Genomic DNA, 24,238 nt, shown 5'->3' on the forward strand with positions numbered 1-24,238 from the left:
TAGAATTAATCCAGCCTGACATCACATAAACAGCCATGTCTCAATACAATGGAATCAGTTTGCAGTAATTTTAGGAAGCCAAGGACAAAAAGGAAGGAGAGAGAAACTGGGACACTTTAGAAGCAGCTGAAAGAGTGGGATGACAAAAGAATAATTGTAGGTGTGTCTGCCAACTCTAGACAGTTGAATGGTGTCTTAGGGATTTTGGGAGTTGTAGTAAAAAAACCCAATCCCTTTCCAGTCTCCGGAATGAGCCAATGCCCTGCTCATTCTTTCCTTCCTCAGATTCTGCAGCCCCACCAAGGTTTTCTGCTTTTGTTTCAGTCGGGTGATGTTAGGAGAAACAAATACCCCTTGAGTTCATAAGCCCTGGAAAAGAGTGTCTTGTTCCCTAGCCCAGTGCCTTTGATGCCGCAGCAGCTTCATGCAAGGATCTGCCTCCATTGTCATTTGACTGACACAACCCTTTCTATAAATTTGAGCAATTAAGCAGCCCAGTAGCAGCTGGGAAAAAAGAGAGCTGCCGAGAGAGCAAACCCTGACAGAGGCTGTGTCACCGAGGCCAGATCTCCTGATCAGTGCAAAGGAGTAGCTTGAGTTGAGAACCCCAGTGGGGGAAAACGAGAGATGCCCATTAAGGCAGGTAAGAGACTTTGCTGTCTTTTGCTGAATGTAAGTCATTGCTTAGGCTCATCCGTGAGACAATTATAGCACCTTGGTTGATTCTAACAGATGGCTGTTGCATCCTATAGAATCTTGGTGCTGTTAGAGCAGGCATGGGCAAACTTGGGCCTGCCTCCAGGTGTTTTGGACATCAACTCCCACAATTCCTAACAGTCCCAGGCTCCTTCCTTTCCTGAGGGGGAAAAGGAAAGGGCCTGAGACTGTTAGGAATTGTGGGAGTTGATGTCCAAAACACCTGGAGGGCCCAAGTTTGCCCATGCCTGTGATAGAGTATAACTGTCTTTGGCAGAGAATTCGATATATTGCATGAAACTGTAATGGGTTTCTCTGCAATATAAATGGTATTTGTCAATTTTGAACTATGGCAACCTAATGAATGGAAGACTTCCAAGTCATCCTATCCTCAAGAGCCCTGCTCAGTATTGCAGACTCAAGACCATGGCTTCCTAGATTGAGCCCATTTATCTGAAGTGCACTCATCCTTACCTACAGACCTCCACCTTACCATGGTCTTTTCAAGAGAGTCATGTCTTCTCATGATATGGCCAAAGTATGTCAGCCTCCATTTAGAGTTCAGCATTTTTCCGAATGAAGCAGAGGACGTTTGAGGATCAGGTCATCCATAGGGAGACCAAGGTGCTTGTTTATAAAGCTATTGTCCTCCCAGCCTTGCTATACACCTGCGGAACGTGGACTGTCTACACAGAGGCGGCCCTAGGTAATTTTCAATGGTAAGCAAACAGTATCCCCCCAACCAATCACTAATATATATTTTCTGTTCGTCGTGGGAGTTCTGTGTGCCATATTTGGTTCAATTCCATCATTGGTGGAGTTCAGATTGCTCTTTGATTGTAGGTGAACTATACATCCCAGTAACTACAACTCGCATATGTCAAGGTCTATTTTCCCCCAAGAGCGCCTCAAGAGCACCCCTGGGCAAAATCAACTATACTGCAAATGCTTACTTTGCGTAATGGGTTGAGCCGCCCCTGTGTCTACAGATGTCACACTCAACTCCTGGAATGATTCCATCAGCATTGCTCTGAAAAATCGTGCAAATCTCTTGGGAAGACAGGCAGAAAAACATTAGCATGCTGGAAGAAGAAGCAAAGACCACCAGCATAGAAGCAATGCTCCTACACCATCAGCTCCGCTGGACTGACCACATTATCCAAATGCTCGATCACCGTATCCCAAAGCAGTTACTCTACTCCCAACTTAAGAATGGGAAACGTAATGTTGGTGGACAGGAAAAGAGATTTAAAGATGGGTTTAAAGCCAACCTTAAAAACTGTGGCATAGACACTGAGGACTGGGAAGCCCTGGCCCTTGAGCACTCTCACTGGAAGTCAGTTGTGACTAGTAGTGCTGCAGAATGGCATGAATGGAGGGCGAAAGACAGAAACATGCCAAGAGGAAGGCGCATCAGGCCAACACTGACCTGGAAACTGATGTGCTCACTGTGGGAGAACATGTGGATCAAGAATAGGGCTCCATAGCCACCTACGGACCCACCAGCAAGACACTTAGAGGACCATCATCCTTGGGCTGTGAGGGATTGCTTAAGAGAAAGCGTCATCTTGGCTACTAGGAAGAGTTCCTCTAGACCAGTGGTTCTCAACCTGGGGTCCCCAGATGTTTTTGGCCTACAACTCCCAGAAATCCCAGGCAGTTTACCAGCTGTTAGGATTTCTGGGAGTTGAAGACCAAAAACATCTGGGGACCCCAGGTTGAGAACCATTGCTCTAGACCCTTTGGGGCAGTCCACAATTCTTCTCCATCACCGCATCTCAAATAAGTTCATTTTATTGTCCTTGATTTGTTTTTGAATCAATTTATTACAAAATAGTATACAGGTGCTGTACTTGTACAACGTCCCATGACTCTAAAGGAAACAAAAAAGGTGATAAGCAATGAGCACACACCCACACAAAATCATTAAAAACTTCAGATATTTTTAAATTGAAATTTGAGAACCAATGGTTCAGCTTTAGAACTGGAGTAAGGCCTACCTAAGTAGTAGATTTGTGTACATGTGCTCCAACTGTTAAGCAAAGCAAAGCAACTATCTCAGTAGGTAGGTCCAGGGAAAGAAGGAGATTCCTGCTTATTGACATCATTTCTGTACCAACGTGCTGGCACAGAAGTGGAAGGGACCCCTCATACCAAGGAAGGTGATGGAAACATTGTGGGATTGGAAGGTATCAACACATGAATAGCAAGAGCAGGAGAATTATAAGAAGGCGGCTGACCAGCTTCACCTTGTTCACTCAAAACACACCGAATGTAGCATAGTTTCAATACTGAATGGATACTATCAATTTCAATAGAGTAGGAGCCACTTGGGTTGGCTACTTCTTAAAATTGAATGACATAAACCCAGACTTAGGATGCAAACTTCTTTCTCTCAGTCTCAAGATCGGTATGCATTTTGAAAATCTTGTTTTCGTGCTTCATCTTGATTGCTCCTGCTTATTCTTGACTTATAATAATGGGTACTTCCGTCAAATGAAATCAAAATCTTGAGGTGTTAATAATGTCATCAGATGCTTGTTAATAGCATCATACCCAGTTTTAATCAGAATTGGATAAATCATGGCTTGCTTGATTGGTTGACTACTTCTACTTCATCTCTAAAATCATCCCCAGAACAACTTGACAATGGAACAATGATGTTACTTGAAGATGAGTACAATCGATGGCTATTTCAATATGCAATTGAGCTGTTTTTCAGCACTCCTCAAGCTGTTCACATCAAAACACAATGCTTGCTTGACAGAGGTCATCTGCAGAGGGCTAATGTGACAAACACATTATCCAAATTATTACTTTTAAGTAGATCTTCAAATGACAACACCTTGATTGTTGTGATGTAGATGATGGTTGGGCACAATGAGGATTACTGCTACTCACCATTTTGGCCACCATTAGAGCTCCAGAGTTGAGATTCAAAAATATTATAATCAAACGTGTGAAATTGACTTTCAGGAAACACCAGGGAGGAAATCCTGAATTGTTGAGAAACTTAATAGTTCAGGACTTAACTCTGTTAAATGCACACATTTTAGCTCCACAACCAACAGCATTTTCTGTGCAGAAAAAAAGCTGTGTTTTTTTTGCATTAAAATGAATGTGTTTTGCACAGAATATCCCCCCCCCCCCCATTGTGAAAATTTTCAAAACAACCCAGTTTTGGACAACTTTCTTGCAGTGGGGAATTTTAGGCCTATCAGAATGAAATTAATGGAAAACCTATGTTCTTGACATCAGCAGTCTAGTGTCTTGTAGCCCTGAGTAGAGAAGGGCGGGGTACAAATATTTGAAATAAATAAATAAAATAGTATGGGAGTCTAGTGTCTAGATCCAGGGAAGTCATGCTACCCCTCTATTCTGCCTTGGGTCAGACCACACCTGGAATCACACTGTGTCCAATTCTGGGCACCAGAATTGAAGGGAGATGTTGACAAGCTAGAATGTGTCCAGAGGAGGATGATTAAAATCATCAAGGGTCTGGAGAACAAATCCTATGAAGAGCAGCTTAAAGAGCTGGGCATGTTTAACCTGCAGAAGAGAAGGCTGAGAGGAGACATGATGATGATGCATGTACAAACATGTGAGGGGAAGTTGTAGGGAGTGGGGAGCATGCTTGTTTTCTGCTAGTCTGGAGACTAGGACACAGAACAATGGATAATAATAATAATAATAATAATAATAATAGTAATAACAATAATATTTTATTTATACCCCACCACCATCTCCCAAGGGGACTCGGGGCAGCTTACATGAGGCCAAGCCAAACGGCACATCAATAAAACAACAAAGCAGTAAGCAAATAAAATAATACAGTTAATATAAATCACATATAGGCAATAGCACACATTTTTTAAAAAAAACCTATGGCCAGGCCAGATGTAATAGATTAAAATTTAAAATGGACATTGGGCGTGAACAGAGGTAGGATGTATCTAAGCAGGAGGGTTTTAAAGTATACTGTAGGGAGAGCATCCCAACGGATAGTTAAAGTGCTTCTGAAGACATTTTGCAGGGGATTGGTCAGAGCAGGGCATTGTTTCCTTTATTCAGGGATTCAAAATACAGGAAACAAGATTCCATCTGAATATTAGGAAGATCTTTCTGACTGTGAGAGCTGTTCAGCAGTGGAACTCTCTGCCCCTGAGTATGGTGGAGGCTCCTCCTTTGGAGACTTTTAAACAAAAGCTGGATGGTCATCTGTCAGGGGTATTTTGAATATGATTTTTCTGCTTTTTGGCAGGGGGTTGGACTGGATTGCTCACGAGTCCTCTTCCAACTCAATGATTCTATGAAAACAACCTGTATACTTATTTATTTACTACATTTATATACCACCCCTCTCAGCCCAAGGGTGACTTGGAGAGGTTAACAATAGGCAACAATTTGATGCCGGTGCAGTTACAACAAATACTTATACTTTTATTCAAGTTATTTATACTTTTATTCAAATTGTATCTTTTTAGATCAGTTGTTAGTTGCCTTGAGACTTATTACTGAGAGAGAAGCAGGATATATATGAATACAGTAAGACCCTCGTATCGATGGGGAATACATTCCCAGTTGGACTGTGGCCACCTAAAATTGCAGATACAACTGGATGCTATTCAATTGCTTGACTTCTGGCCCAAGCTTACCATTAAGTTGTGTTGGAGGAACTAGAGGCTCCTAAAGAGTCCTCCAATTTAACTCTGTTGGGGAAGGTTGTAAACTCAGAAAGAGTATCTAGTAAATTCTTAATAAAAGACTTTTCCCTTGGGTGTGGATAAGTGAAACCACAGTTATGGGTCACGAGGATTTAAACAATAACATCAATTTAAGAGGGCTTCAATTCTCCTGCTTTTCTCACAGGCGTAAAACCCCAACGGGTGATCCAGGGATCTTTGTACCTCCTGATCTTGGCCAGCTGTGTCAGTACCCTCAAACCTTCCAGTATCAACCTGAGGACATTCATTGGCTGTGCCGTCCGGGAGTTCACTTTCCTGGCCAAGAAACCAGGCTGCAAGGGGATGCGCATCACCACCGATGCCTGCTGGGGTCGTTGTGAAACTTGGGAGGTAGGTGCGCTGGATTGCTAAGTATGTGGAATTTGCTCTCTTTGGTCATGTTGCTCAAGCAAGAAAAACTTAGGTTGCTTCTGCACCTACATCTTCTCTTATTTTGCATACCTCTATCTGGTTTTTCTTTTTTCTTTTGGTCAAAAGAAGGGCCATCCCTTTGACTTTAAACTTATCTTGTAAAGATCATTCATCTTTCTATATAAAAGCCAAAGTATCCATGTATGTATCCATGTATGTTAGTTTGTATCACACAAGCTCCTACTTGGCCAGATGGATCTAGACCAAACTTGGCACACATACCCTTCCAACTTAAAATACTCGCTGGGTTTCAAATGAAGTCCCTTTTGGGTGCAGGGCCCCCAAAACTAACACAGTATATAGATAGAAAGAGGTAGAGGTTTGTGTGTGTGTGTGTGAGTGAGTGAGGAGTGACTTTTTTTTGTCGTGTCAGGAGCAAGTCGCTTCTGGTGTGAGAGAATTGGCCGTCTGCAAGGAGGTTGCCCAGGGGACACTGGATGATTGGATGTTTTTATCATCCTTGTGGGAGGCTTCTCTCATGTCCCCGCATGAGCAGCTGGAGCTGATAGAGGGAGCTCATCTGCCCCTCCCCGGATTTGAACCTGCGACCTGTCGGTCTTCAGTCCTGCCGGCACAGGGGTTTAACCCATTGCACCACCGGGGGCTCCTAGGGTTGACTTGAGGGACTTGAGTGACTTGAGGGAGAGGTAATATATGAAAGTGTGCTAGACTGTCACCAGTAAACTATTGTAGGACCTTGCCATGGAGACATTGTGAGGCAGGCATTTGCAAAGGGTCAGGCAAACATGGAAGCGAAGTGGAGAAGGGAGAAAGCAGCCAGGTGGCCAAGATGGGAAGGGAGAAAGAAAGGAAAGAAAGGAGAAAAGTAAGAAAGGTGTATGAGGGAAAGGTAGGGAGGAAGGAAAGAAGAAAGAAAACAAAGAACGGAAGAAAGAAAGAAAAGAAAGAAGGAAGGAAGGAAGGAAAAGGAGGAAGGAAGCGAAAGAAAATGGCAAAAGGAATGAGGGAAGAAAAGAAAAATAAGAAAGAACAGGAAAAAAGTAAGAAAGAAGAGGAATAAGATAGGAAGTTAGAGATCAGAAAGAAAGAAGTATATGAGGAAGAGCAAGGAAAGAAAGAAAAGAGATAGGGAGAAGGAGTATGAGGGAAAGGGAGGAAGGAAAGAAACACAGACAACAAAGAAACTGCAAACTCGTGCGTATATAGCAGGCATGGGCAAACTTGGGCCCTCCAGGTGTTTTGGATTTCAACTCCCACAATTCATAATGGCCAGTAAGCTGGCTGGGATTTCTGGGAATTGAAGTGCAAAACACTTGGAGGACCAAAGTTTGCTCATGTCTGGTACAAGGCCTAGTATTCTTATAAACATGTCTTGACAAACATAGGTGTTAGAAACAGTGGCAGGAAGTAATGTACCACTTAGAGCACGCATGGGCAAACTTGGGCCCTCCAGGTGTTTTGGACTTCAACTCCCACCATTCCTAACAGCCTCAGGCCCTTTCCTTTCCCCCCTCAGCTGCTTAAAGATCCTGAGGCTGTTAAGAATGGTGGGAGTTAAGTCCAAAAACATCTGGAGGGCCCAAATTTGCCCATGCCTGACTTAGAGTAATAGAATCATAAAGTGATTCTATGATACCATCTGGCAGATGCTTACCATAGCATCACTGGAGGACCAAAACAACTCCTATAGTTTTGTTAGATGTGAATATGTAAAATCATGTGTATTAGTTCCTCAGGTACAGAGATTGTACTGTAAATTTGAAATCTTGCAAATTGGGAGAATACAAACTCCTTACATTCTGTGTCCTACACGACTGGGCACTGCCAATCAAAGTGGTACGCATTGATATGGATTTTAGTTCCTTTGACAGAGAAAAGGTGGGTTATAAATGCTAATTACAGCCCAACAACATATTTTTTTTCTTGGTGTCTTAGTTTTTAGGCCTGTTCTTGGGGTTATTTGTGGCACTGATTCAGAACATTGCATTGGATAGACCGGATCAGCTCTAGTTTCTTAGATATGGTTGAATTTATAAAATCTTAGGACCTCATCACACTAGAGCATGAATCCATTTTAAATCCGGTTGCTGCCTCTTCAGAATTCTGGAGTTTAGGGCTGGGTAACCACGGAAAAATTTGTTTCTAAACTCGATTCGTTTTTAGGGGGGTTTTGCATTTTGTTTCTTAAAAGAATTCCGAAACTTTCCTTTAAAAACGTTCGAAATATACGAAATTTCGTAAAATTACGAAACAATTACGAAACGATTTCGAAACAATTACGAATCAATTCGTTAATGGCGGACGCGATTGCGCAATATGCTAAAAAACCCTCCAAATGGGACAGGGGGAACTTCTGAAGCTTCCCTCTCCCTCTGTTGTTGACTGTTGGTGTGATAATTTATTTTTTATCACTGATAAAACAAACAACAACCCTAAAACTTGCACCAGACATACGGAAATAATTACGAAACAATTACGAAACAATTACGAAATAAATTGAAAAAATTCGTTTCGATTTTTAATTACTCCTGCATGGCTCAATATCGGATCGTAAGCTAATTTAAATACGAATTAATAACGAATTACGAAATTAACGAATGAAACCGCCCAGCCCTACTGGAGTTTGTAGTTTAGGGAGGAGCCTTTAACAGCCTCACTAAACTACAAACCCCAGAATTCTGCAGGAGGCAGAAAGGGAATTAAAAGTGGATTCATTCCCTAGTGTGATGAAGTAGTAAGTTTGTATCCCAAATCTGTGCTTCTGGTATGAAATAAGTAGATGTTCATGTAGTATACTTCTCTATTAATGTTGAAGCCCCCGGTTGGTGCAATGGCAAGACTGCTGATGTGAAGGTTGGGTTGCTGACCTGAAGGTTGCTGGTTCAAATCCGGAAAGAGCATGGATGAGCTCACTCTGTCAGCTCCAGCTCCATGCGGGGACGTGAGATAAGCCTCCCACAAGGGTGGTAAAACATCAAACACCCAGGCCTCCCCTGGGCAACATCCTTGCAGACGGTCAATTCTCTCACAACAGAAGCGATTTGCAGTTTCTCAAGTTGCTCCTGACATGAAAAAAATTATAGTTTCCTTCATGCTTAAACAGTGTTAATTTAAACATGATATTAAAACATCCTGATTTTTTATGAGTGAGCAGAGCGAAGAGTGGTATGTGGCATGTGTTCTGCATATCAAAAACTAGAGCTGATGGGAGAAAACCGGTGCCATTTTTGGAATCAGCAGGTCAAATATATCCACCAATATTTGTGTTGGCCAGTGTAGTAGTAGTAGTAGTACGAGATTGAGAATGGGCCCAGTCCACTATAACAACCACCTTGCAACATGGATACTTGTGCCAGCATGTTATAGTATACAAACATGACCTCATTGGCTTCCCTGTATCAGAGATGGGGATGTATCACAAGAGAGAATCCCTTGCCTTAACATTCCCTGCTGTAGGTTTTTTCCCCCTTTGGTTTTTCTCCCCCTTCCCCAAAGCCTTAGTTTTGTGTGGCAGAATATTTCTAAAGCATTTACGTCATGCTCTCATTATATAATTTCGAAAGCCTCTTATGGCTTAAACACTTAAGGGGAAACGGGCCTTTATTACTCCACCGGCAGAAAATTCCGCAGAGATTAAAACAGAGCCCCTGATTCACAAGTGATACATTTTGTTCCATCTCCCCATAAGATGCCTGTTTCTAATTTGGGCTGCCTCAGAAATGTGGTCATGGCGCTTTGGGGTGGGAGCGACAGGATGGGCGAGCAAGTCCACACACATTGAGCAGCAAGAAGATAGTGACTAATTTTAGCCTGCTCTTTTTAAAATTTCAAATACCAGTAGGACCAAGACTAATTTCCCTTGTATTGTCGAAGACTTTCATGGCTGGAATCACTGGGTTGTTGTAGGTTTTTCAGGCTATATGGCCATGTTCTAGAAGCATTTTCTCCTGACATTTTGCCTGCAAACTCTGAGGATGATTGCCATGTTGTTGTTGTTCATTCATTCAGTCGTCTCCGACTCTTCGTGACTTCATGGACCAGCCCACGCCAGAGCTCCCTGTTGGCCGTCACCACCCCCAGCTCCTTCAAGGTCAGTCCAGTCACTTCAAGGATGCCATCCATCCATCTTGCCCTTGGTCAGCCCCTCTTCCATTTTCCTTCCACTTTCTCCAGCATAATTGTCTTCTCTAGGCTTTGCTGTCTCCTCATGATGTGGCCAAAGTACTTGTCTCTAGTATCCTTCCCTCCAATGAGCAGTCAGGCTTTATTTCCTGAAGTATGGACTGGTTGGATCTTCTCGCAGTCCAAGGCACTCTCAGAACTTTCCTCCAACACCACAGCTCAAAAGCATCGATCTTCCTTCGCTCAGCCTTCCCTAGGGTCCAGCTCTCACATCCGTAGGTTACTACAGGGAATACCATGGCTTTGACTATGCGAATTTTTGTTGCCAGTGTGATGTCTCTACTCTTTACTATTTTATCGAGATTGGACATTGCTAAGAGTGCCATAGATGCAGGCAAAATGTCAGGAGAAAATGCTTCTAGAACATAGCCATATAGCCCGAAAAACCTACAACAACCCACTAATTTCCCTTGTTCTTGTGGGAAAGTACTCTTGGCATGGGCAAGATTTTACTGAATTGAAAGAAGGTGTTTATGTGTGTACTTGTGAGGAGAGAATTCTCTCTTTCCTTTCATACAGTTTCATACAGTTTCTGTCACACAAACAATGTTTTTGCATTTTACTCAAGTGTCACCTTCTTTTTAGGAACTGACTAATCAGGAACAAACATCTAAGACCAGGGAACAAACCTAGATAAAAAATCCCATGATTTCCAAGTGCAGGGGCATACAGACTTTGGAAGATGTGGATTTTTGGCTCAGAACTGGGATAGTCCCACACCTGAAAATCTCGCTTTATTTATTTCAAAGTTTTATATACCGAGCTTCTCACCTCATTAGAGGGACTCAGCCCGGTTTCCAACCATAAAAACACATACAATTGGTAAAATATCAAAGTACATAATTACAATAAAACACTGGAAAAGCACATAAATTTAAAAACTACAGTGGCCAGTTGTCATACTAAAATCGAATATACACCGTCTTCCATCCAGAACATTGTCTCATTCTTCGAAAGCCTGTCTCCACAACCATGACTTCACCTGTTTCCTGAATGTCAGGATTGTTGGGGCGGTTCTGACCTCAAGCGGGAGAGAGTTCCAGAGTGGCGGGGCCACCACCGAGAAGGCCCTGTCCCTCGTCCCCACCAGCCGTGCTTGTGAGGCCGGTGGGACCGAGAGCAGGGCCCCTCCAGACGATCTTAGTAGCAATGGCTTCCATGTTTACAGGGAACAGTCTGTTTTGCTGTGAAAGCTCTTGGGATAAAGGTACTGTCTGGACAGGTCCAGAAACGAAAGTTTAAAAGCACGTTGTGCTGAAGCGTGGAGGATGTGGAAACATATCCTCTCTTGTAGATTCAGAAACAATCTGTTGCAGCTTCTCCTGGAGATTCCATCTGAACATTAGGAAGAACTTCCTGACTGTGAGAGCCGTTCAGCAGTGGAACTCTCTGCCCCGGAGTGTGGTGGAGGCTCCTTCTTTGGAAGCTTTTAAGCAGAGGCTGGATGGCCATTTGTCAGGGGTGATTTGAATGCAATATTCCTGCTTCTTGGCAGGGGGTTGGACTGGATGGCCCATGAGGTCTCTTCCAACTCTTTGATTCTATGATTCTATGATTCTATGATTCTATGATTCCTCATAAATATTTTTTTGCCATCTTGACCACACTCTGATGTTGTTTGGCTCCAGTTGTCATAAGTGGAATGTCGGAGGATATGAATGTTTGCGTCAAAGATTTCTCAGTTTGCATCCAAATTCCAGTTTGCAGCAAAACATCCCCTAGAACTAGTGGAAATGTTCACACTTTCACACTTTGTCCCCAAAACGTAACAAAGTTTACTCTTCTAATGCTTTTCTCTTCATATTCTTGGTTCAGTAAAAAGGAGCTTTCTCTATCCAAACTTAGGCCCTCATTTCTGTTTTTTCTTTTCCTGCAAACAGAAGCCGGTGCTGGATCCCCCTTACATTGAAGCGCACCACCGCGTCTGCACTTACAACGAAACTAAGCTGGTGACGGTGAAGCTCCCCAACTGTGCAGCCAACGTCAGTCCTTTCTACACATACCCCAAGGCCATCCGCTGTGACTGCAGCATGTGTCTCACCACAACCACAGAATGCGAGACTTTCTAAGGCATCCAACTGCTGTACTTTGATCTGTACCATATTTTGCCCCAGGAGAAACTGCTGTGTGATGGATCAGCTGGGGTAAATTGGGGCAGAATGTAGCTGCTTGCTTGAATTTGAAATATCTACATCTCCTGGACTCCATTTTCAGATCAGCTGTGGAAGCGTCAGAGCAACCTGCACTTTATGATCTCTCATGTACACCTTAAATCCTTTGCACATTGCCACTGGTTTAGGCAGAATGATTCTCCAGTTGCTTGGTACTGTTGGCAGGGTTTATGCATCATTCTCTCTTTTTTGGCTGTGCCATTTTCTATTATTCTTGACTGAATAGTAATTTAGCTGCCTGAAAGGTTCAACAGAAAGGTAGAATTGTTACTACGTGGCTTCAAGTTGACTCCAACCTACGGCAAGCCTATCATAGGGTTTCCTTGGCAAGCTTTATTCTATGGAGGATTGCCTTTGCTTTCCTCTGAGGTTTAGAGTTGGATTGGCCTACAGTCACCTAGGATACATCTACAGCCAGAGGCGGCCCTAGGTAATTTTCAACAGTAAGCAAACAGTATTTTGGCGCCCCCCCCCCCAACCAATCATTGATACATATTTTCTGTTTGTCGTGGGAGTTCTGTGTGCCATATTTGGTTCAATTCCATCATTGGTGGAGTTCAGAATGCTCTTTGATTGTAGGTGAACTATACATCCCAGTAACTACACTTGCAGCACTTGCTCCCTTGCCTGGCCTGCTTTGGGTCCGGAGGCGTGCCTAAAGACCCTGGCGTGTGCACCAAAAGTCACCTCTTCTCCGGAATTTCTCCTTAGCCATTGAGACGGAGAGAGAGAGAGAGAGAGAGAGAGAGAGAGAGAGAGAGGTGGAGATGCCCACCTTTCCTGAAGGTAGGCGCAAAAACAAAGGAGGGAGCGGAGGTGGGGGATACCTCCAGCCAGAGGGGCTCTCTCTCTCTCTCTCTCTCTCTCTCTCTCTCTCTCTTGGTTCCAATGGCTGAAGAGAAAGTCAGGAGAAGAGGCGACTTTTGGTGCTCATGCTGGGGTCTTCAGACATGCCTCCGGACCCGAAGTGGGCCAGGTGCGGCGGCTCCGCCCCTTGGCCCACCCGCGGATTGGGGAGATGAGAAGAGGTGGGTGGAGCGCTGGGGGGAGCCGGCCATGGGGAAGGGATCAAATGCGGAGAACGATTGAGCGCTGGCTCTGCTCGTGCACCCGGTGGCCAGGTGGAGCAAGAACGAGAGGGGCTTGACGAGGCTCAAGGGCCCGGCCCCTTTGGGAAGAGGATCACCCGGCAGCGATGCAAGAAAGCTGAGGCTCCCCTCAGACTGCTAAGGCTGTTGTGAGCTGAGGGGGCGCTCCTCAAGTGGCAGTCGAGGGGCATTTACAGAGGCGCCTCTGCACCCCTGGCAAAAAAAAAAGTCTTCTGCGACCACTTACTTCGTGTAATGGATGAGCCGCCCCTGTCTACAGCATAGAATTATTGCTGTTTGACACCACCTGGGGTCTCTTCTAACTGTAATTCTAACTCTGTATGGTGGGAAGAGAGAACAGAAGTCAGGGGTGGGTTGGAAACATCCCTTCCCAAAAGGCTCAGGCAAAAGCAACCAGTTGCATCCTCTCCTAGCCCGAGGATCTAGAAGAAGAGGAAGGAGAAGAAGAAACAACCAGTTGATCTTAGGCCATTTCTTCATCACACAGCTGTTCCAAATGTTTCAAGATAGCAAGGAGAATTAGATCTGATCTAAAGTTTTAGTGGAAGAGTCATGTTTCAAGGGGGTATTGCAATTTAATAAGAATAATGGCACCAAGCAAGCTTACTAAAAGATAATGTTAATAAAAAATTGAAATGGGGCATGTCGTTGTTGAGCAAAGACTGATGATTGCAGTGTCATATCAAGGAAGTATAATAGCATATTGTAGCAGGAGTTGAACAGCTTGAACACCTATGTCTATGTTTTCAGATGTGAAATGTTGGAGGGAGAGGCATGTCTTCAACTATCTCTACTACAAGCCATTAAATTTGTCAAAATCAGAACCTTGAATTCTGGCCAAAAGTGAATTGACAGCTAGTGCAACTCCTTTGGGTTCTGCAGAGAGAAGGAGAGCATGGAGTTGTCCAGAGCAGAAGTTCCTAGATGCTGTTCCGCAGAAACCTAGGGTTCAACAAAAACATTGTAGAGATTCCCTGAGAAATCCTTAAAATCATTAAAAAAAGTTTTAAATATTCTGTGTCAGAGTTTGAAGATCTTATTGAAATTCTGCTTCAAAAGCAAAATATGAATCTATGCCACTGAATGAATTTTGGGTAGGGCTGGTAAACAATGACATATAGCTATCATTAGCTGGAAAAGCTATCTGAGCAATGCTCTCCTTCATGTCCACCTTGTGTTGTTGCTGTTCATTTGTTCAGTCGTCTCCGACTCTTCGTGACCTCATGGACCAGCCCACGCCAGAGCTCCCTGTCGGCCGTCACCACCCCCAGCTCCTTCAAGGTCAGTCCAGTCACTTCAAGGATGCCATCCATCCATCTTGCCCTTGGTCGGCCCCTCTTCCTTCCTATTGATTCAAATTAGGCTTTTTGTATTTGAAAATAATTTAATGTATCATTCAAATACACACTTTCAGAGTACATTCTAAAGGGCTGCTGTCGTTTTAAACACTTAATAAGAATGTACACTTCAAAGACAGACAAAATCAGTTAAGTCAGAAATCTCGATGTCTAACATTGTGGTGTTAAGCAAGGCAAACAACATGAATTGCATGTGCTACAGTATACTGTATAGTAAAGATAAAGGTTTTCCCCTGACATTAAGTCCAGTCGTGTCCAACTCTGGGGGTTGGTGCTCATCTCCATTTCTAAACCAAAGAGCCGGAGTTGTCCGTAGACACCTCCAAGCTCATGTCGCTGGCATGACTGCATGGAGTGCCAGGACTCTTATGAAAACCTTAAATAAAGACAATTCTATTGTTCAGCTGAATAAAAACTTATCTAGGACTTTGTAAGTCTTCCAGTATGAACTTAAGGTTGATTTCCACTGGACCAAGGAATCATAATGGAGACTCTAGAGCAGGGCTCCTCATACTAAAGCCCAAGGGCCAGATATAGCCCTCCAATGTCATTTACCCAGCCTTCACTCAGGGTCAACCTAAGTTTGTCATTTCAGACAGTAAGACAAACAGCTTCATCTGAATCTGTTGGGGGTCCTTTGATTGTACTTTTCCTGCATGGCAGAAGGTGGTTGGACTACATGGCTCCTGGGGTCTTACACTGAAATACTGTTATGGGTTGTTGTAGGTTTTTCCGGGTTATATGGCCATGTTCTCGACAATACATTAAATACTGTTATGTCTAATTTGGTCAAAAAGTTTGCCCATACCTGATAGATATAAGGTAAAGGTTTTCCCTTGACATTAAGTCTAGTGGTGTCTGATTCCTGGGGTGGTGGTGCTCATCTCCATTTCTAAGCCGAAGAGCCAGCGTTGTCCATAGACGCCGCCAAGGTCATGCGGTCAGCATGACTGCATGGAGTGCTGTTATCTTCCCCTCGGAGAGGTATTTATTGATCTACTCACATGTTTTTGAACTGTTAGGTTGGCAGAAGCTGGACCTAACAGTGGGAGCACACCCTGCTCCCTGGATTCGAACTGCCAACATTTTGGTCAGCAAGTTCAGCAGTTCAGCAGTTAAATCAGCAGTGCCACCGGGAACTCTACATTATATATAATACAATTTATTTGCTTCAAAAAGGGTTTTGCAGCTGAAAAAGTTTGGGAACCTCTGTCCTAGAGAAACCTAGAGAGAACATTTTAATTTAGTCCATGAATAATCAAAACTGCATATGTGGAAAGACAACTGTATTGGAAAAATACAGCTATTGCAACTGATCCTTAAAAACTGGCACCAGTCTCGCATGTTACATCTGTCCTGGAGAGAAGTTCAACCTACTCTGAACTCTAGCTGGAGTGCTCAAAAGCAAGGCAATGATGAAACAAACACCTTTCCAATCTATGGCTCTCAAACCCTGTTCCCAATGTTCTTTTTAATGGGCTTATCAAGGGCCTTCCTTCCTGCTTTCCCCTCTCTCTTCCTTCCGCCTGGCAGCCAGGTGGGCATTATGTAACTCATTAGGAGTCTCATCCACAATATGCTTTTGGTTGGAAGGGTTTTGATTTCCCCCTGTTAGTTAAAATTGTCAGAGAGTTGCTGAAAATTGACACTTCCCTTCAGGCTATTAAAAGCGACTTTGATGAGCAGTGTCCTAGCTGTCTCCTAAATCGTACTGGGTTCCTTCCAAAAACTAGTTTTAATGCAGAAAAGTAAAAAATAAAAATAAAAATCTAAAACGCATGGCTATCAAGGTTTTTCATGTAGGGTGGGGAGGTGACCCTAAAATTAGACATAGGTTGCATCTACACTGAAGAATGAATGCAATTTGACGCCACTTGAACTGACATGCTATGGAAGTTGTAGGGAAAAGAAGCCTTCTCTTCCCTATAGTACTCATGGTTTGAGAAGACGTGTTTGTGCTGGTACGGCTGTACCAGGAGATCCAACTTTATTTTTTTTCTGTTATCTGTTTGCAGTCATGGGGCAGGCCTCCTGTCCATCATAGTTGGGCTTGTTCAGGGCTCTGGGAGGGAAAGGAGTCTTTTTTTTGGCAGTCTCTCATAAGGAAGCTAAACTATAGGATGTAGACCAGCTCGTCCCGTAGAAAAGCTGCTTTTCTCAAGAACATCCGGGGAAACAGAAGCAGAAATTCCAGGGAAAAGATCCCAAGGCTCTGGCTGAGAGCTCACAGCCTCTCGGCCTCACAGCAATCAGAGGGAAAACAGCCCTGAAGTTTTCAAAGAATTCTCTGAGGGAGGACAGCACTACAGATCCACGGAACTCCATCTGAAATATCTACAAGCCTCGGCTGGTAGGTCTACTCGATACCCAGACGCATTTGGAATCGGTAGTAGGACCCACACCGATGAGGCATAGATAGTAAACAGCCTGGGAGAGGTTAAAAAGGCTTTTTTCTACAGAGAAAGTACAGTTAATCAAAGTCAGGTACCAGTCCATTGAGGACTAGACTAAGAAAGCCTTGAAGTGTTGTTTGAACCATTGAAGATTTGTTGTTTGTTCCATAATAAAGACTTTGTTGTATCATTAAAGACTCTAAAGACCATCACTTCAGAAAAATCCCCGAGAACCTCTCTTTGAGGCCCCCTGGCTTCCCGCTGGGTTTAAAGTATACGTCCTATAGAAAAGACAGCTGTTACAGGCCCAGTGCGTGACAGAACAGTGTTCATTCAAATGATGGAAAACATCAGCTTGTCAAGACGTAGGACTATCCTGAGCTATCTATGGCCCCATCTACACTGCCACATATTGCAGTTTGAAACTAAGCTAAGCTGCATTATATGAGTCTATACTTAGATTATATATGCTCTTATAAGAGCCCCCAGTGGTGCAATGGGTTCAATCCTTGTGCCGGCAGGACTGCTGACTTGAAGCTTGGGTTGCTGACTTGAAGGTTGCTGATTCGAATCTGGGGAGAGCACGGATGGGCTTCCTCTGTCAGCTCCAACTCCATGCGGGGACATGAGAGAAGCCTCCCACAAGGATGGTAAAACGTCAAAACATCCGGGCATCCCCTGGGCAATGTCCTTGCAGATGGCCAATTCTCTCACACCAGAAGTGACTTGCAATTTCTCAAGTTGCTCCTGACACAAAAAAATTAAGTTCACAAAAGAATTTTAAAAATGTATAAGTCAATTCAAGTTTGCCAGGCCAAGGAAACACTAGCAGTGGATGAGAACTGAAGCTGTGGATGCATCTACAGTGCAGAATTAATGCAGTTTCACATCACTTTAACTGTTATGGCTCAATGCTATGGAATCCTGGGTGTTGTAGTTTGATGAGGCACCAGCACTTTTTGTCAGAGAAGGCTAAAGATGTTGTGAAACTTCAGCTCCCATGATTCCTTAGCATCAATTCATGACAGTTAAAGTGGGGACAAAGTGCATTAATTATACAGTGTAGATGCAACGTTGTGCGTTACTAGAGTGCTGAAAATAAATCCAGAAATGCTGAGAGTACAGTAAACTGATCATGCCCCGAAAGCTTGAGCATGTGTTAGAGGAAGATGTTTTCATGATGGTTCAGCAAATGAATTCATCCATTGGTTGCAGATTACAATTGAATAGCCTGAGCAAACAAACAAGGAATCAGCATTTCTTTGCATCTCTTAAAACTGCTTTCTCTCATGCTTGTTGAAATCAGTCAGCTCTTTCCTCTATTCTTCCCACAGAATCCCAGATAGGGTATCACTCAAAGCAATGGTCCCAATCTCTGATCCTTCAGATGTTCTGGACTTCAACTCCCAGAGGCTCCATCTTCTGGAAGAGGAAGTTCAAACCATCTGGAAGACCATTGCTCTAATGGAGCTTCTTCAATCTTTTGTCCTCTTGTCCCATCTCTGAATTTGCTCTCTGGCACTGATGGAAGTGCAACTCCTCTCTAGAATCTATGCTCTACAACTCCCTTACCTCACCATTAGCTTTGCTGGCTGAACCTGATAAAATTTCACTCATTTAGACCACTGCTTATAGATAGACCTCATTACCTCTGAGGATGCTTGCCATAGATGCAGGCGAAACGTCAGGAGAAAAATTGCCTCCAGAACATGGCCATATCATAGAATCATAGAATCATAGAATCATAGAATCAAAGAGTTGGAAGAGACCTCATGGGCCATCCAGTCCAACCCCCTGCCAAGAAGCAGGAATATTGCATTCAAATCACCCCTGACAAATGGCCATCCAGCCTCTGTTTAAAAGCTTCCAAAGAAGGAGCCTCCACCACACTCCGGGGCAGAGAGTTCCACTGCTGAACGGCTCTCACAGTCAGGAAGTTCTTCCTAATGTTCAGATGGAATCTCCGGAAAAACCTACAACAACCAATGGATTCCGGCCATGAAAGCCTTCGACAATACAGATAGATAGATAGATAGATAGATAGATAGATAGATAGAGGGGGGGGGGGGATTTTGCATAAGAGTAAAAATAAAGAAAATAGAAAAAATATAATATTTATTTACATTATTTAAATTCCACCCTTCTCACCCCACAGGGGACACTCAGGCGGATTACAATGTACATACACATGGCAAACATTCAATGCCATTTCAACATACAACATATATAGACAGACATAGAGGCAATTTTACATTCCAGTGTTTTCATCTTCATGAGGGTATGCTTGGTTCTGGCCACCAGGGGAGCTGCCTTTTCACCGTCTACTTGTGACACCGGGTCCTTTGATGGAGTACTTCCTCATTCTTCTGCACACTGCTGGAAGGTTTTATGGCATCATAAATTAGTTATATTAGCCTCTCCACATAAGCGGTACCTAAATTCCCTACTTGACAGGTGCAATTGTCTTTTGGGCTGCATAGGTCAACAACAAGCAAGACTATTAATGGTCTGGAGCTTTCTCTGACCCGGGCTGGTTTCGAACTCATGACCTCTTGGTCAGTAGTGATTTAATACAACTGGCTACTAACCCGATGCGCCACAGCCCGGTCCAAAAGACTGTATAGAAAAGGGGAAAGGGGAAAAAAGAAAGAAAAAAAGTAAAGATCTTTCACTTCTGGTCTTCTGTCTCGTTGTTTTCCTCTTTCTCAACAGTCATTGTTTCATTAATAAATGTGAGCTTCTCCTCATTTTTCTCCATATCGGGCTATACTTCTTCTGTTTTTTTCTGTTGATTTAAGTCATTTTTCTTTCCCTTTCTTGTTGTTAATAGTCTTTCACTGGATTCCAGTCTGTTTCTTTTCCCCCTGTTCCTTGGTGTTTTGTCATTAGGAATGTCAATTTGTCCATGTTCCTTATTTCTAAGACTTTAGTCATCCACTGTTTGGGTGATGGTATTTCATTTAATCTCTGGTTTATTCTGGCCAAAAATAGGCAAACGTATCAGTCAACCTGGGTGCCAAGTTTGGTCCTCAAAAGAGGGACTCTAAGCAGGAATCTGTAGTGGGATTAGACATGTATGGATTGATGAACACAATTGGACATAATTGCATGTTCTTTCCTTATTGATCCCTGCCTCCATTTTGGGATTCCTCTTCTTCTAGTGATGCTGAGGTTGCTGGATGTTCGCGATGTCTTTCAAAACTACACCATCTGCCAAATGCTAAGTAGTCCAGACTAAAAAGCACCTTCTCAGCTTAATTAAAGACATTTTTGCATTTTGACAAGGTGGCGGAGGAGGGATTTTTCTTGACATCCAACAGAGACAGCTGGGCTTAATTACACAAAACTTCATTTGGTGTTCCTTGTGCAGCTGCTTGCGGCTCCTGGAGACATTTATGATCACTGTGTAAGCAACAATCGCAAGGAGATACAAATTGCCCTGATTAGAGGAGATGTGTTTCATGTCAATAAAACCCAGGAAGAGAAAGATGGACGTCTCGGCTGGCCTGCAATACTTATTCCAGCAGTGCCTAATTCAATCTACTCTTTATAGCTCATTTTTCCTCATCAATACACCATGACAGGTTGATTTTACAGTTATTTTGCAGCTTCCCATTATGCAGTCGAAGTACATTTTTAATGATGAACAGGACTTGGAGCTATTTTTCAAGGAATGTGGTTGCAAGCAGATGAGGCAGGTCTGCAGTGTGCTTGGGCATTCACAACTCCTGAATCCCACATTATTACTATTACTATTATTATTATTATTATTACTCGGAGTGGGGACTCAAGGGCTGGCTTTTGGCACAGCAGGTTAATCACCAAGCTGCAATAAATCTTGCCAACCAGAAGGTTGATAGTTCGAAGACCAGGTCAGGGTGAGTGCATGATCTTTTAGCCCAGCTTCTGCGAACCTAGTACTTCGAAAACAAATGTGGGTAGATAAATAGGAACCGCATTAAAGTGGGGAAATATTTTAGGCATAGCGTTTTCATCAGAAAAAGGAGCATGTTTACACACAAAAGGAAAAGCTCTTTGTCAAGGAGATGGAGTGACAGCACCCCTCTGTTGCCGAAACTGAGCACAACCTCCAAAGATGCCAAAAGATGGGAAGGCCTATATATATATCTGTTGTCTGTCTTTGTCAGGTTTTACAATGTATTGTAATGTAATATAGCTGAGTCATGCACTGCTAATGGGCTTCTATTGGAAATGAAGAGTCATGCATTAACTGTATATAGGACTTCATTTGGGGAATATGTTCTGGCCTAGTCCAGGTGATTGTGAATGATGCAATCCTGGGTTTGAGTTAAGTCAATGAGTTGGGAATCAATCAAAGATTGCTATGTGTAATTGTATAGAATTGTATATAAGGAAGTCATATACAGTGTATATTTCTCCTTGTGCTGTGATGTTGTTCGTCAAAGGCTATATGTAATTAAAGAACCTGTCTGCTAAGACAAGATATAACTGTATGCTGTGGTAAGTCTGTAATATCATCTAGACTGGGGGAAAGACAATGGTAAAACCGACAATGGCCGGGCATGTGCTCAAGTGTCTGTAAAAGGTTCCAGAGTGACTGCATGCTGTGGGAGCAGTTGACTGAAAATACTGTGCAGGAAGAAGCTACTGGAAAGCGCTGAAGTTGTGCAACTGATCTGCTGCTGAACTGTGAAGTTAATCTCAACAGTCTTGTCATTGTATAACCAGCATTGAATGTTTTCCTTACATGTGTTCTGTAATCCGCCCTGAGTCCCCTTCTGAGTAAGAAGGATGTAATATACATACTGTAAATAAATAGTTAGGTGGCTAACGATCTTATACTTTGGTCATAGTTAAAAAATAATTAAATAGTACTGCGTCAATTAAGGTAAAAGCAAATTTAAATATAATAAATACGGTGCTTCAGATAACCTGGACCGAAGCCCTATAGGGCTCTGTAGGTCAAGACCAGCACTTTGAGTTATGCGCAGAAACGTGTTGGCAGCCAGTGGAGTTGTTGCAACAGAGCAGTTGTAGCCAGCCCTAGTTAGCAGTCTGCTTACTGCTCCTTGGGCCACCTGAAGTTTCTCAGCACTTTTCAAAGGCAGTCCCATGTAGAATGCATTACAGTAATCAAACCGGGATGCAACCAAAGCATGTACCTCCGTGACCAAGTCCAACTTCTCCAGGAATGGGTGCAGTTGGCACACAAGCTTTAATTGTGCAAAAGCAATTCTGCTCACTGCTGATACCTGACCCTTCAGGATCAGAGTCAAATCCAAGAGCACCCCCAAACTTTATTGAATAGTCTGGGATTTGCATTTAAGCTTTTTTTTGTGGCAAATCTCTTTGTCTATAGCAATTATGCAACCCAGAGGCCCTTTGGGATACCTTCAGAGGAAAACTGAGACACATGTGACCAGACAACAACATCACGATGAGGTTATGACTGGCAAAGTTATTAATGAGGAAGAAAATGCATGCTAGGAGAGGATGCAACAGTTTGCTTTTGCCCAAGTCTATTGGGAAAGGCAAGATTATGCTCCTTCTGGGCAAGAAAATGATACACTGATGTTTCTCCTTTGCACTACACAAGGAAGGAAACTTTCATAATGGGACATCTAGCTGGTGAAACTCAACCTGGATTAAAGGGAGAAGCAAGAGAAGAACATTCCACTCCACTCCAAAGCAAGATGTTGTTGTTGTTGTTGTTGTTGTTGTTGTTGTGTTATTGCTATTATTATTATTATTTTACTGACACAAAAACACAGTATGTCACAGCAAATGAGATGTATATGCTGGATTTTGTATCACAAAATCACAAGTCGAACACTTCCCAAGGATTTAGGACTGTATGATGTATTTTTGAATGATGCGTGCAGATCCAAGTCAGGTGGCCTTTTGCAGTTGACAGATCTTGATTTTGTCAATGTTTATTGTTTCCAAATGCTGGCTGAGATCTTTTGGCATGACACCCAGTGTGCCAATGACCATACTGGTTTATGACTGTACTGGTTTATGCCAGAGCCTTTGCGGTCAGATTTTGAGGTCCTGATAATGGCTGGTTTTTTGTGTTGTTTTTCCTCAATGCGACTGTCACCTGGTATGGTGACATCAATAATCCAAACCTTTTTCTTTTCCACAATTGTGATGTGGTGTATTGTGTTCCAAAACTTTGTCAGTCTGGATTCGAAAGTCCCACAGTATTTTTACCTGTTCATTTTCCACTACCTTTGCAGGTTTATGATCCCACCAATTTTTTTACTGCTTGTGACATAAGTTCCAGTGAATCATTTGGGCCACAGAGTTGTTCCTCTGTTTGTAGTCCGTCTGTGCAATTTTCTTGCAACAGCTGAGGAGATGATCCATGGTTTCATCAGCTTCCTTGCACAGTCTGCATTTTGGGTCATCATCATCATCATCATCATCATCATCATCAACATTTATATCCCACTTCTTTTCCCCCAAAGGAGACTCAAAGCAGCTCTTGTTAAACAGTTTTTTGCAATCCAGACATTCTTCATAACATATATTTTCCTGTAATTCAAATCCACTGCTCTGTATCATAGTCTTTGATCTAACAGAAAACAAGTTTGCTCAATCTTCAAGGTGACATCCTTTCAAATATTTACACATTGCTATCATGTCCCTTCATAACCTTCTCTTCTGCAGGCTAAAAATACCCAGTTACTGCTGTTCCGTGTTTTTTTTTAAAAAATAAATTAGAACAATATCATAATTCCAGCTTTGAAAAAAGACAAACAAGGCAAATGGCTGATATAACTATAAAACTCTATTTTATATCCATAATAAAAGTGTAAATATGCCTGTGTGGATGTGGCTGTGGTGCCCACTTCCACAGGCAGGCTCCAACTTCCACAAACAGCTTTAACTCACAGTGCTGAGGCACCACCAAAAGCCCTCCTTCCAATGACATTTCAGGTTATAGCGAGTGCCATAAACATATAGCCCAACCCCTGCCAATGTCCTCTCCAAACACCATACTGCCCACCAGCCAAGGAATGCTTTCATTTGGGGAAAAAATCATCCTAGATTTTACGTGTTTCCTCCACCACAGACAGACATCTTAGTGTTTCTTACTCTCTCCACTGGTGTGGAATTTGCATGATCCCGCCCACTGCATCTTCCTTAACTGTATTGTTGAAGGTTTTCGTGGCCGGAATCACTGGGTTGTACGTTTTTTCAGGCTATATGGCCATGTTATAGAGG

The 24,238-nt window shown here is 43.0% G+C and overlaps 1 protein-coding gene across 1 annotated transcript; it reads left to right on the forward strand.

The window, feature by feature from the left end:
- The first annotated feature begins 627 nt into the window (after positions 1-627).
- Positions 628-12,511, forward strand: GPHB5 (glycoprotein hormone subunit beta 5). Its single transcript, XM_060754882.2, has 3 exons — positions 628-643; positions 5,566-5,771; positions 11,876-12,511. Exons 1-3 carry the CDS (start codon positions 628-630, stop codon positions 12,062-12,064), a joined length of 411 nt encoding a protein of 136 aa, XP_060610865.2. The 3' UTR covers positions 12,065-12,511.
- The last annotated feature ends 11,727 nt before the right edge of the window (positions 12,512-24,238 follow it).

This window comes from Anolis sagrei, chromosome 1 (genome assembly GCF_037176765.1).
Source record: "Anolis sagrei isolate rAnoSag1 chromosome 1, rAnoSag1.mat, whole genome shotgun sequence".
NCBI lineage: Eukaryota > Metazoa > Chordata > Lepidosauria > Squamata > Dactyloidae > Anolis > Anolis sagrei.